Source organism: Rhinolophus hipposideros, assembly GCF_964194185.1.
Source record: "Rhinolophus hipposideros genome assembly, chromosome: 9".
Lineage (NCBI taxonomy): Eukaryota > Metazoa > Chordata > Mammalia > Chiroptera > Rhinolophidae > Rhinolophus > Rhinolophus hipposideros.
This window is the reverse complement of record NC_138055.1, coordinates 14,275,608-14,290,551: the sequence shown is the minus strand read 5'-3', so window position 1 is coordinate 14,290,551 and position 14,944 is coordinate 14,275,608. Positions and strand designations below refer to the sequence as shown.

The following is a 14,944-nucleotide window of genomic DNA, read 5'->3' as shown; positions in this document are numbered from 1 at the left end:
TCAGTTAGCACTTAATAAATCTCTCCTGAAACTTTAATGGTTGGCTAAGGTTTAGCTCACAGTGGCTCAATGTGTAATTCCTCCTAGGAGTATTGGCATTTATTTTAATAGGGAAGGAGGCCCTAACTTCTCTCCTAATGGCTCAGAAGCTCCAACAGGATCCAGGGAGACATCTGCAGATGTCCCCATCTGGGCCTTTCCCACATGATCATGAACATGAAGGTTTGGGAGAGACAGCAAGGAGAGAAAGAAAACCTATTGGAAGTTACTTCTTACTCCCCAACATAAAGAAAAGCTTAGTGCCTGGAATGTGGTGGGTGTTCCATAAAGAACCTTGAATGGATGAATAAATGATAGAACTAATGAATGAGTGAACAAATAAATGAAGAGCTGCCCCATACATTCTCTACTCACTCACAAAGAAGAAAATAAATGAAAGCTCCCTTTGTCAGGGCACGTCTGAGAAGTAGCCAACTATAACAGCACACTCCCTGGCTAATCCTTTTTACGGGAATTGCCAGCAAGCAAAATAACCAATTTGCTTTTTACTGATTGGAGTTTTACCTGCCTTCTTTCTGGAATGTGATTTTTTTTTAAAGGGGGTGGGGTGGGGTAGGAGAACAGGATCTGGATAATGGTGAAAGGCAGAGGCTTCAAAGTCTGCCATATCTGAGTTTAAGACTCAGTTCTGCCGTTAACTATTTTTGTGATTGAGCAAATGAATTAACTTCAATTTTTATTTCTATCCATGAAGGAGAAACTCCTATGGGATGTCCCTTGCCCCACTGTGAAAACAAGCTACAAGACAGGAAAAGGTATGTTGAACAAATATTTTCAGACATTAGACAGCAAGCAACATAGGACTATGATCCCAGCCGAAGGGGAAAAAAACATTAGGGAAACCCTATAATTGTCCCAGCTTAACCTGGGAGAAGTTTCTGGTGAGAATCACCAGGAGGGGGAACCCAAGCAGAGCAAGTGACAGAGTACTGGAAAGGAAGCCACCACACAAAGAAAGAACCCCAGAAATCTGCATGGGGACACTCTGAATCTTTAACTAAATACTAATCTGCTAATGTGTAGGGAGAAAGTCTATGAAGCTGGGCAAAGAAAAATAACAACAAAATAATCCTTGGGGAGCTGTAAGCCAAACAATTTTCAGACCTAACCAAGACCTGGAAATGTCAAGTTCCCACCAGCCAGAGTACAGAGACATTGTTGAATGTATAGAAAAGAAGAAGGGAAAAAAGATAGATGATAGATAGATAGATAGATAGATAGATAGATAGATAGATAGATGATAGATAGATAGATAGATAGATAAATAGACAGACAGATAGATGATAGATAGATAGATATAGATATATAAATCTATATCTATCTATATATGTAAATACATATATAAATAATATATAAATAATAATATATATAAATCTATATCTATCTATACACCAAATGGAATCTATATCTATAAATATAGATTTATATATCTATATCTCTATATCTATAGATATAGATATAGAGATATATACACCAAATGGAATATTTAGGGATGAAAAACACAATATCAATATCTGAAATAAAATGTCACAAGATGGAACTTAGAACAGATTAAACACTACCAAAGAAAAGATGGGTAAACTTGAAAACACACCAAAAAGTCCAAAGGAATCATGGAGAGAAAAAAAAGAAGAAGAGTAGAGCTTCACTGTCACAAAAATAACAATATCAGGTGGTGGTAAGACAATGGAAGAAATACAGTAAGACAAAGGAAATCAGGAGGAGAGCAGAGTGAGAAACAGGATTTTCTAGAGCGGTCAGGGAAAACTTCATTGAGTAGGTGACACTTAAGCAGAAGCCATACAGCTGTGTATTGAAAAAGACTTCAGCCAGAGGAAGGAGCAAGTGCAAAGGCCTCAAGAGAACACTTGAGGGGTTCAGGAAACAATGAGGACCAGAGTGGCTGGACAGAGGGAGTCATAGGAAGAATGGCTAGAGATGATGTCCAAGAAGTAGCCAGGGGTATCCCAAGCCACAGAACCCAATTGTGGAACTTAGGGAGAGTTTTGTTTTGTTTTATTTTTCCCTTGTAATTTGCAACGTGTAGTCTGAGGACTGCTGAAAATCCCCAAGACCTTTTGCAATTACACATCAGATTTTCTTCATATACTTCAAGCAAAACAACATACAACATGATATTGAATGCAGAAGAAGCAGATATGAGAATTCAGCTAAGTATATAGATAAAAGCATCTATTTATATGTTGTCTGTCTCCTCCCCACAACCATTGGAAGTTATCTCCACGATGTTAAGAGCCATCTCTATCCTTTCACTGCTGACTCCCCTGAACCTGTCTATAACAGTATATGCAATATATATGTGCTGATTGAATCAATGTTAAAAGTGTGGCAAGAAGCAGAGGTAGAGGATTTCTGATCCCAAAAGAAATAGGGAACAACGCTATAAAAAGTAACCAATATATATCCATTTCATTCATACAGTGAAAAACCACTGTGAAGTGCTTTGGAGTAGCTATTTCCATTTGTGCGACATTGGGGGAGACCACTAAGCCTAGCATGGTGCTGGAGGACACACATACTGGCTCACAAGAGCCAATTGATATATTTCCAGGAATTTTGCTAGCTCATTGATATCACATTGTTATCTTGAACTCAATCAATGTGGGAGAATTTACACTATGGAAATGGGCAAACTATAAATCAATGCGTCTCCTCACACCTCCCCTGCCCCCCATACCCCACTGCACTGACTCCAGAGAGCCAGTTGCTAAGCATTTACCAGCACACCACTGACTAAAGCTATATAGACCAGTGCTGGTTTTGGAAATTTTCTAGCCATGAATTTCACTCTTCAAACAAAAACGTTTCAAGAGGCACAACACTCAGATAAATGGAACAATTCAGATTAAAGTGTGGGTTAGTTTTCTACACCCCAGCAGCTCAGGTTTCTTTCTCTCCACTCTCCTTGACCCAGGTGGGTACTCTTTAAGACGATTCCAAGAACACAGTTTGCAAATCACTGTTCCAATCCAACACCTCCCTTTGCAGATGAGAAAAAATGGAGTCCAGAAAGAGGAGATAACTGGGTCAAGATCACAAAGGCCAAAACTAAGGTCTCCCAACTTCGCATTGGCATCTATGTTGGACTAAGACCCCTGACTTCCTCTAGCTTGAAAAGACGATTCCCACTTATTTATTAGGCACTGGGTCAGAAAACAAAGTCGCCCAGAGCAGGGAAAGTGTGCAGGCTAATCCAGGGTCCAGGCTGGGAAGTAAGTCACAGCAGTGTTCACATTCGAGGAATGAGTGTGAGGCTAAAAACCAAGGCCAGCAAGACTTCAAGAGCCAGGAGAAGGCAGACATGGTTCAGCAGGTGAGATGGAGGGAGGAACAAAGCACCGAGGGTCAGGACACTGTGCGGAATGTGGTTGGCACTGGCAGTGGTGATAAGACCATGAGTTGATCCATCAGAACAGAAGACACAAGGACAGGAAAGACCTCAGGTGTAACAGTCAAAGCACCAATGCGAAACTGCACTGGAACCTCGGAGGATGACTTGTCTCTTTTGATCTGTCCCTTCGCTTGGGAATCCTCTTCTCAGCGAGGAGGACTCCTGTTAATTGCAACTTAACCTCATCAGCAACATTATCTTACTATTCTGGATCCTCAGAGGACCTGAGCATGTGATTCTGAGTTGTCCCTCGAAAAGGGGAGGCCATTTTTCCCAAGCCTCCATGTCTCTTTACTTCATCATCAGGATACCCAGCTATACGTGTTTATGAGAAGCCAGCCTAAGAAGCTCCCACTGCCAGGGACCATCTGTACTTCATAGGGACTGAACCCATAACCATGGCCTCTTTGGAGCTGACCAGCAGGCCTGGCTCTGAGATCTGCATCTGGCTTTCTGCTTTGCACACATCCTTTTGTCTGGGCTCCAAAGCCTGATGGCTGAAGCTTCTGGAATGCCCTAGGCACTGCTGAATCAGATGTTTTTCAGTTTCAGTGATTCACGAATTCCAACTTTCAGAACTTTCTCAGGTTAGTGATTTTTTTGGAGCCTCTTTTCTCCAGCTGCCTCCAAAATGAACTGTTCCCCACTCTCCGTTTCTCCTCACTGTGAGAGGTTCCTCTGGAAGTCCGGTTTGGGATCATGCCTGTGTCATCACCTTGCTCTGGGCTTTGAAGACGTGGCAATACCCTGTTTTTTGTATAATCGGAGTTGCCGTTGCAATGCCTGACCCCAGGCAGGTTCATGCAGCCCAGCCTGGCGTCCTGGATTTCCATATGGCTCCAAGCAGTTGCTTTGAGCAATCAGCCCTCTAAAAGCAGGGTCTCCAGAGGCCCATCAGCACAGGAAATGGCACGTGGAGCCCTGTTGGGGGATGCATGGGGATACACAGCTTTGGACAGGAAGACCCAGCCATTGAAGGTCCACTGTCCCTCTACTGAGTTCTGAGCCACAGGAGGTGCTCAGAATAGAGAAAGACTCTCTCCTCCATCCCATTCCACTCTAGAGGAAACAGGAAACCTGAGTCAACTCCATTAGTTCCATCTGCTGAGACTGGATCTTCTAGAACCTAACACCAATGGGGTACTGGGGACAGTTGCTCTCTCCATATTTGTTTGGAGAGTGCATTGACTTGGGCCAGTACCTTCATTCCTGAGGGTATCTGTTTCACTCCTGCAGGAAAATACCATTTACATGAACAAGGATGGTGACAGGATGGGGCTTATGATCAAGGAGCCTGACTCGAGGAGGATCAACTCAAGGGCACAACAGAGCAATTAAGAGGTTGGTCTTAGAAGCCGGTCAGCCAGGCCTTTATTTGAATCCAGCTCCACATTTAACAGTTGGACAACTTGGGCAAGTTACTGCACATTTCCAATCCTCAGTTTTCTCATCTGTAGAAATGGAGATAAGGGAACATGAAGAGCATTAAAAGAGATAAAGTGTGTCAAGGGCAGATATACTGCCTGCAACTCAGTAAGAACTCAGTTAATATTAATGATTTTTATTTATGCTGGGGCTTTTCCATGGGAAACAGACATACATTGTGACAGAGCCCCTGTTACGTGTCCATCTGATTCCATTTTATTTTCCACTTTGGCCTGGAAGACTATCCAGGAAGTTAGGTGGGAGTCAGATGACTGAGTTCTGGCCAATGGGATGTGGGCAAAAATGAGGTACATCAATCACATCCCGGCCTGATTCTTTAAAGATCTTGACTTGTGCTTTTTCTCTCCCTCATTTGCACAGCTAAAAATGAAGGACCCTAAGATGGCAGAACCACAGGACGGAAGAAACTCGATCCCCAAGTGTCTGTATGGAGACGACATGACAAGGAAAGTTGCCCAACCTCTATTGAAATTGATGAGAGTAAGATATAATTGTTTATCATATTGAGCCAGACATTTCAGGGCTTATTTGTCACTTTTGCATAACATAGCCTATACACACTAATTCAGGAATGAATGATTAGGCAGTAGATGAGGGAACCAGCTGATCAAGAAACAATGGATATTCCCAGTCAGGTGGAGATGGCACCATAAACTTTTAATCAGTAGGAAATAATTGTCGCAATTTAAAAACAAAATTGATGGCTAATTTTCCACACAATTCCCTGCTGCAACCAGACAGCTCTGATAGCTTGGGGCAATTTTTGTGACATGGCAGCCTTAGTGTGCACTTTCTGATCTTTATAAAGCATCACCTTTGCCCCAGTTCCATGGCCAAAACTTGGTAGAATTCTGTGGATCAAAAACATCCTCTCCATAAATTTCAGTAAGTTGGCAGAGAATTTCTGCAGTGGAAACATATTCTCATTTAAAATGCACATCATTGCATGTATCTTGTCTGGGGACGACCTGTTGAAAGAAGCAGCCATTTGTAATTATGGGTACACAACGTCAAATGATCACAGCCAGTTCACATTAGAACGTGGCCACATATGTTTAGCAAAGCACCAAACTATACCATGGTTGTCTTATGCCAGTGGACTGGAAATTAATCCTGTAAAGCTGTTTTGGAGACCCGAGAGCTTTTGCTTATACTGTTCCTACTGCCTGGAAAACTCACGCTGCATACAGTTATTTCTTCATCTTCAGACCTCTACCCACAGGGCAGCTCTTCAGAGATGCCTTCCCTGACTACTCTTTCTATGAGAGGTCCTCCCTCACTTAATTCTCTATCTTTGCATGCTATCCATTTCCTTCATAGCACTTATTACAATCTGTAATTAGGGAGGGAGCATTGTTTATTTACTCATTTATTATCCATTTCTCCCACTAAGCCTAAGCAATTGTGAAGTCCACTCTTTCTCTAAAATTCCAGATATATGAGCTAAGAAAGCCCCTGTAATGTTAAAACCAGTTTCAGCTGGATTTTCTCATATGATATCTCATTTCACAGCTGAAACCTTCCTAACAAATATATTTCCTCTATAGCGTTATATTGTCTTCCTGATATCCCGTCTGTATAGATATAAAAACTTCTGTGTCAGGCCCTGCATTAGGCACTTTATTTCATTTAATTTCACAATACCTCTGAAAGTTAGGGATGATTTCATGCTATTTTATAGATGAGGAAATTGAGACGCAAAAGGTGTAACTTTTTGTTTTGTTGGTTCTGCACCCCTTCTTTTGGGGGTGCTGCCCTCCTCACCCCGTGTGATTCTGAAGGAGCTGTCATTCAAATGTACCACAAGGGCGGACACATGATCTAGGCTGGCCAATCAGGGCATCTCTCCACCTGAACTCTGTGTCTGGGCCAGAGGGAGACACATGATCCCAGCAAAGCCAATCACAGTGCTTTCTTGGCACATAAATGCTAGGATGGTAAGAGTCTCTTCCTGACTCTAGGATCACACACTAAAAGGACCTCATAACCCTGTTACTGGCAGACGCTATCTTGCTGCCATGCAGTGAGAGCCTACCTAAGAATGAAATCCAAATTTAATGAGAGTGAGTGAAAAAGATGCCAATGGCATCACTTGAACCCCTGGATCCAGCTGTGCCTGAGACATACACCTTGTACTTCTCAGTTACATGAAGCAGTAAATTCATCTTGTTGCTTAACATGGTCTGAGTTGGGTTTCTGCCACTTGCCCCTGAATAAGGATGAAATGAGCACCATGTAGAAGCTCAATAAATATTAGTTCTCAATTTTCCTCCTTAAAGTAACCACTCCCCATAACCTCACAGATCTATCAGTTGACAACATATCAACTGTGCTATTCCAGCCACCCCTATTTTTCCTCACTACCCTATATGTTACATTTGGTTTAGCCCCTCGCTGTGCACATGCTATTCCCCCTATCTGGCTGCAGAATTATGTTTTTCCAAAGAGGCTTACTTCTAAGTAAATGTCCCTAGTCCCTTACCCTGAAAATGACCGACAGGCCCATTTGCTAATAGTGGCAGGGACCACAGCAAGAATTACAAGCCTCCAAGCAAGGTAGATTGCCTCTAAAATGTCCTATTTTAAAAGTCAATGGATATTACCCTGTAAAGAAAGGACTATGGTTTCCCAGTCATGTTGAGTTTTATACTCAAGGGAACTTCATAGAAATTCTCTCACTCCATCACAGCCCTGTTATCAGTTGGGTAAGGCAGCAATTAATGTACCCAGCAGATAAATGAGAAAACTAAGGCCAAAAGATGCGAAGCAATTTGACTCAAGAGCAATCACATCCAAACTGGAACTGGAATTCTTCCCGCCTCAGCCCAGCTTGAGAGGCATGGACATGTCCTAATTTTGGCAGGCCACAATTATTAGCCCCCATTCCCCAACCCTCTGCCATGGCTGGTACCCAGTCAATTTAGCCAATGAAGCCCCATCATATTAGGTTGACAGGTAAAATATACGATGCCCACTTAAAATTGAATTTCAGATAATCGTTTTTTTTGTTTCAGTATAAGCCTGACCCAAATATTGCATGAGACATACTTATACTAAAAAAATATATCCTCGGGATGGCCAGATGGCTCATTTGGTTAGAGCGCTGAACAACAAGGTTGCCAGTTCAATTCCTGTATGGGACGGTGGGCTGCGCTCCCTGCAATTAATGATGGAAAACGGCAACAGGACTTGAAGATGAGCTGCGCTCTCCACAACTAGATTCAAGGACAACGACTTGGAGCTGATGGGTCCTGGAGAAACACACTGTTCCCCAATATTCCCCAATAAAATTTATTTGAAAAATTAAAAAGAATATATATATATATATATATATATATATATATATATCCATTATTTAACTGAGTGTCCTGTAGTTTTATTTGCTGAATGTGACAATGCTACATCAGGTGTTCTCCAAGTAGACCAGATAAGGGGTGAAAGTTGCAATTTCTTTGGAAAGTCAGATTATTCAAACCCTAACACTGCTCTTCAGTACAGAGCATGACTGTAAGGTTTGATACTCGGACAGGGTTTGTTGTCATTTGATACTGTGACAGAGATCCAAGAACTCCTCAATCTTACCCTATTATTCATCCCTCTTTCCCGGAGCTTCCTGGAGGATCTGTTTGCACAAGGAAAAATGGCAAAATGGGACTCAGGAAGCCATTTTATTATAGGCAGAGCAGTGGCCCTCCCCATTAGGAAACATGGCCCATTGACCAAATGAGCAATTTATCAGCCCTTGGCATAGAGGGGCGTGCCAGGGACTGGAGCGGGCAGAGGAAGCTGGGGCGTGGGCACAGAGCCTGGCTAAGTGTTAACCTCTGATGCTGTCTCTAGTCCAGGTTGAAGGAATCAGGTTAGCAGTCTCTTTCGGAAACCAGAACTGAGAACGTGTAAATTTGAAAGCTAATGGGATAAACCAAGGTGGGTCAGACAATCAGCGAGGAGAAAGCCAGGCTACTAAGCAAGAAGAATAAAGCTGGTATGAATAAAGAGAAGCACAGAAGAAGACCTGTAGTTCTCTTAGATCCCACTTCTCCAGTTCTTGATTTTAGCTGCATTTCCTCTTCTGAGAACTTGGAATAAATTCCCCTTTTTGTGCTTAAGTTAGCTTGGGTGGGTTTCTGTTACTTATAGCCATTCTGTCACTTACTTAACTAAGAGAAAAACAACCAAATAAAGAAGCAAGGTCCCAGTTCAGTTCAGTTCATTGCAATTTATTTAATTTAAAAATAAAAACAGAAACAAAAAAACCGAAAAACAAAACAAAAATCAGTTTCCAATGAAAATACAAACACTTTGGGTGGTTATCCAGCATTTTTTGTTTTTTTTTTTTGTTTTTTTTTTTGTTTTTTTTTCCCTGTAGGTTGTTCTGGGCTCAAACCAATCAAATGAGTGAAAACCAATTTTGACTGGAGCCATAAAGCATGTTGCACCAATTAAATTACACCAATATATTATTATAATACCTTTGAAATGCCTTTCAGACCAATAAATAAAAAAAAGACAAATTCAAATAAAAAAGTCAACTTTTTATTACCCAAAAAAATAGAAATTAAATAAAAGTCACAACACGGATTTAAAAAAAAAAATGTGCAGTCAAGTTTCTCTCTCTCTCTCTCTTTCTTTTTTTTTTTCTTCTAGGAATGATACCATGCCAGTTAATCCCTACAACATTTCCAGTTTGGCAATAAGCAGTCAGTCAATCATTCACATTTGTACTCAAGACAGCAGGCCTGGGCAACACTCACCTGAATTTCACCCTGAAAAGTGCTCCCTGTCATCAGAAGAAGCAGCACCTTATAACAGGGATGGAAATTCAGAGAGTACTTAACATTTTCATTTCACCTGGAGTCTTGAAGCACTTCCTGAAAACTGATCATGCCTTGAAATTTACCTGTAAAAAGAAGTATAATTCTACTCCTTTGGCAGATGTGTAAACTAAGACACTGAAAAGCCCACAGAGGCAAGGAAAGGACCAGGAGAGCTGACATCGAAACTCCTGCTTGGTCCACCAGGTCATAAAAGTGTCTCTCACTTGTAATTCCATGGAAATGAATGAAACATGACTTCCTTGGCTGGGGATTGGCTGGTAGGGACAACAGCACTTAATCGGGAAGCAGGGGACTGCTTTTCAGAGTTTTTCCCTCTATTCCACATTTTTCCTTGAAAAGACAGAGTGAATATCACATCTAGAATGAGAGGATTTAGCAGAATGTCAGAACTAGGCAGGGCCTGAGCGACCAGCTAATCCACCCCTCCAGCCCTCACTGAAGGGAAAACTTAGCCCCCAACACACTGCAGGCCACCAGCTCGTTAGCAGCACACCGGGACTCAACTCAGAATCTCTGCCTCTGAGTAGAGGACTGTCTTCGCCACAATCCACTGTCTGGGTTTACTGATAAAAGAGAACATAAGTGTGTGTGTGTGTGTGTGTGTGTGTGTGTATGTGTGTGCGCGCGCGCGCTGGTGTTTTTTTTGGGGGAGAGGCATAGAATAATTTTCCTCGAAGTGTCATTTTTATTGAAAGATTTCGAGAAGGCTGGAAAATACTAAACAGAGGCAATCACTTGGCAAAAGGAAAAAAAAAACACCACATCAACCAGTTGGTAGGTGTTATACTGACAGCTACCAACTAGGCCAGCTGCCATGCATGAGGGACCAGCACTGTGGCAGCACAGGCTGTGTAGAAAAGGCTGCACAAAATGAGGAGTAGGGAGCTCAAAGGTTGCAAAATGCCCTCCTTACATCCACATCCCCTCCACACACAATTTGCTACCTACAGATTTTTTTTCCCTTTGAACCTATATTGGAGCTCATGAAAGAGGTGGAACCGAATGAAAGGAAACTGAGAAGCTTCCCACAATACGTTACTCACTCAACCTGAAGGAATACACAAGCCAAAACCCCAGAGCTGGTGGCAAGGGAACAAATGGAGCCATCTCCTAGGGAAAGGGCATTTTCATTCTAATTAATGTTCTCAATGCCTTGTGGTGAATTTTTTCTCATCTCCCTATCAACTACTGGCTGTTGGTTTTTCCAAAAATACCCTCAAGACTAGTCCTCCTTATATATCAAGGTGGCGACCAGAAGTCAGCCATCTTGAAACAAGGGTTTCTGGGCCAGTAGAATCTGAAGTCATCCAAAATACCCAAGTAAAACCATTAATTCCAAACCCTGTATCTGAAGATGTCCCATTGTGGGAGTGACATCTTGTCACCTGTAATTTGGGTGTCTAGAAGTTAAATATGTTACTTTTGAGAGTCCTATCACATCGCTTCTCTGCCTCCTCTGGAACCATTTGGATGACTTCTAGGGAAATGTTCCCTTTCCTGTATGCTTTCTCCTAACGCACTGTTCTTTCAACACCTTCTTCATTTGAATGGATGGAACTTTCTTCTTCCCCAGAGCCAAGAAGTTCAAACCCATGACACAGACAACCTAGATTTGGGGGGAAAGTACCTTCTGCCTGACTTTCCTTTCCTCATCCAAATATTCCACCTACACACTAACTCCCTAGAAGCAAACTCGCCTACCTCTGAGGATTCCATACTTGGTAGATGGAGAACCATCTGCTACCAGTCAACAGTCAGTGGTTGAGCCAGTTATTCCTTTGGAGACTATGGACAGTATCACATCCAATTTAGAGCATTCATGCAGGTGAAAACGAACCCAAGAGGTGGCATTCCAGTTAATATTGAAACATGAAAGGAATCGACAAGTTGCCCCCTTGAGGGTGTGGGTCAATTTCCATTCATCTGCACAAGGACAACAGAGTCCCAAGCTCTGTTATACACCCAAGTTTTGACCTCCGACACCATCTTTTTTCCTGTTCACCCTTAGGAGGTTATGCTGAAGAGCAAAACAGACATCAGGAAAAAAGCCAAAAAAAATCACCATGGGCTGACTCTAAGTCCTTAGCAGAGTTCAAAGCATTCTCTCTCTGACCAAGGCCCTGTCTTGCCACACCAGCGGCCTGAAAGAGATAACGCAGATCCCACAGAAGGCCCTAACCTAATTCCCGGGGCTTAGCCAGGTCAAGGAGAGCAACTATATGGCATGAGTGCTACTGCCCCCCTCCCCATCCCCGTGGCAGCCATGACTATTCAATCACAGTACTCCTTCCCACGTGTCTGGGCTACTCAAACCAGCATCTTCAGCAGCCACTATCAATCCATCACCGATTCAAGCTCAGGTTGCTGAAGTCTACTTGCCAACCCCATGCGGTCAGACCAAGCTTGCTAACACAAGGAGAAGAAGCAAGCTGTAAGCTCACCCAAAGCCAATGGCCTCTCTCGCTCCTCCTCCTCCGGAAGCATCTGGACGACTCTAGGGAAATGCTCCTTCTCCCATATGCTTCCTCCCCACCCTCTAAGAGCTGGCCAACACCATCTCCCCTGGTAGCTGGTCCTCTAGGAGGTGCCATAAAGCTAATGCCAATTAGGAGCCAAATTCTGACTGGCAGTTGACAGGACTGGCAGAGAGCCCACTTCTCCCTTTTGGGGATGGCCCAAGGCTGCAAACTTGGCCAAGCGAGATGGCACCAATCCTTTTTCAGTTTATTATCAAGGCCAGCAAAGAGGTAACCAGCTCATTAGCACAAGTCATTGCTCCCCTTCCTCCCTCGTACCCACCCCCAACCCACCCCTGCACCCCGGAGGAGCTAGTTGAGCTTGTTGCAGATCTCCAGCGCTTTCTTATAGACCTGAGTCACGTCATCCATGTCTGTGAGGAGGGAGAAGCTGCTGTCTCCCAGCCGGTTCCGGTACCGCTTCAGGTACTGGGGCCGGGGCCGGTTTTGGAGCCCCTCAAAGTCCTGGATCTGGAGGAAATTTTCGGCAGAGACACAGCTGCGGATGCGCTGCTGGGTGGGGTGATTCTCCTGCAAATCCAGCAAGTCAAAGGAGTCACTGGACAGGACGCTGTCATCACTGATGACGCTGGAAGGCCGGCTGTAGCTCCGGGAGAGGCCCTCGGTGGGGACGCCAGGCTCCAGCAAGGATTCCAGTGTGGGCATTTCGGGGCTGGCGAGGGCAGGGTCCATGGTGCCTGCGGAGTATTTGCTGCTGTGCTTCAGGATGCCCTTCCTGCGGCAGGAGAGGCTGTGGACAGTCACCCTGGCAGGGTCTGGGGGGCTGGGGGACGGGATGCTGCTCCCCATCCCGTCATTACTGTCCAACAGCTCGGAAGACTCACTGCGCTCCGGAGAGGAGTAGTAACCCGATTCTCTCTGCTGGGTCTTTTTCAAGATGCCTTTCTTGGGCATGGTGGCTGACTGTTTGGGGCTGAGTTTACCTGGCACCTCTGCCTCGGGGGAGCTTGGGAGGGGCACACCAGTCCGGCACAAGTCCTGCTCCATCTTAAAAGCAGAAGGTAAGGCAGGACTGACGACGCCTTCCATGAAGCCGGTGCTGTGACAGCGGTGCTCACTGTTGCTTCGCTTCTTCAGGATCCCTTTGGGCCTCTTGGAACTCAACTTGGATGGGCTCTCGGGCATCGAGTCCTGGCCGGACTGGGCAAAGTCATTCTCTTTCTTGGACTTCTTCAGCGACCGCTGCCGCTCCAGCATGACCTCAGAGGCCCCGGGTTTGGCCAGGCCCTTCATTTTGGCTTCAGCCTCAGCCTGCAGCCCCGTGGAACGGTGGTGCCAGTCAATAATGCGAGCCAAGAGCGGGGACTCGGAGTTGTGAAGGGCGTCGCAGTCGCAGACGCTGCTCTTGTAGCCCCAGTTTACCCACCAGTGGTTGGCGATGTCCTCGATGGTGGCCCTGCGATCGGGGTTCACCATCAGCATCCACCGAATGAGTCCTCGAGCATCTATGGGACAAGAAACAACAGGAAGACGCGTCACATGGGAGCGCTTGGCGTGGTGACAAGGCTGACACTCCGGGAATGGCTAAGGAGACATGCTCAGTTTCAGAAACCTCCCCTTGGAGCCCTGGCCCAGCCAAGTCTTCCAGACTATACGCCAAAGGCATCATCAAGACTCAGAACCATAGGCCAGTGCGTCATCACATCCTGGCATGTTTTGCCACATGAGTGAAGGAATGTCATGTACTACTGAGCTGTCCATCAATTCCGGTCTTTATAATACGGGCAAGGCCAGGTACCCAGGAAAGAATCTAGACCCAACTGCAAACAGGGCACCACCATGCCCTTGGTGGATATCATTTTACCAAAAAGGAAAACAGGTGTAGATTGCCATGGCTTTCTTTAGTCCTCCAAAGGTTGGCTTGCATAAACACACAGTGCTCAGTCACGAAAAGGAACTCCTGGGGCTGAGATGGTGAGAAAAAGGCCCCTCCTCAGAGAGGGAAAGACAGAGAAGGACAGAGAGGAGCCCATACCTGGCACACCAGGGCAGTGACAGGGGCCGTACCCGAGGTTGGCCTTAGCCAGGTTCTGAGACCCACACCCAAGGAGCTCACCTCCTTTCCCTCTCTGACATGAGCCACAGTGTGCTGAGCTCTCCTAACAGAGAGCTGATCTATGTCTGCTCTGTGCTCACAGCCTGTCTGAAAAACTCCATTTGCAAATTTCTGCTGCCAGAAAATTAAGGGGAAGCCCCAAAGGGATGTCAAGGAAGACACAGGAACTGACTGACTCTCATAGCTTATAAACTAACTTTTAAGATCAAGCTGTGCTCTCCCGAGAGGGACTAAATTATATCCTGGGAAGACACCGCCTCCCCTTAGCTGCCAGGCAGGCTAATGAGTCGTTGGCAAGGGGGCCAAGGTGAGCTGCACCCCTGAAAAGTACAGGAAGATCATTCATTCAGTCAGTCAACAAATTTTTTCTAATCCCCTGTAAGGTGCCAGGAACTGTGTTAACACCAGTTAGCTGGTGAGGCCAATAAGACTACCAAAGAGTTCACCCTGGAATTTCTCAAAGAAAAAAAGTTGGCTTATTAAAAAAATTAAGATGTATACATATGTATTATATACATAAATTATGTATATATATACATATACACAAACATATACAACAGTCAATCCTCATTATTCACAGATTCTGTATTTGTAA

General features: G+C 44.5%; 1 protein-coding gene across 3 annotated transcripts in view; it reads right to left on the bottom strand.

The window, feature by feature from the left end:
* Nucleotides 1-9,119: 9,119 nt before the first annotated feature.
* Nucleotides 9,120-14,944, bottom strand: part of NUAK1 (NUAK family kinase 1) — a 71,393-nt gene continuing 65,568 nt past the window's right edge. For all 3 annotated transcript variants that reach the window (XM_081060848.1, XM_081060847.1, XM_081060849.1), the window contains one exon: nt 9,120-13,738. In XM_081060848.1, the coding sequence (XP_080916974.1) occupies nt 12,585-13,738 (1,154 nt within the window). In that variant the 3' untranslated portion in view covers nt 9,120-12,584. The remainder of the gene's footprint in view (nt 13,739-14,944) is intronic.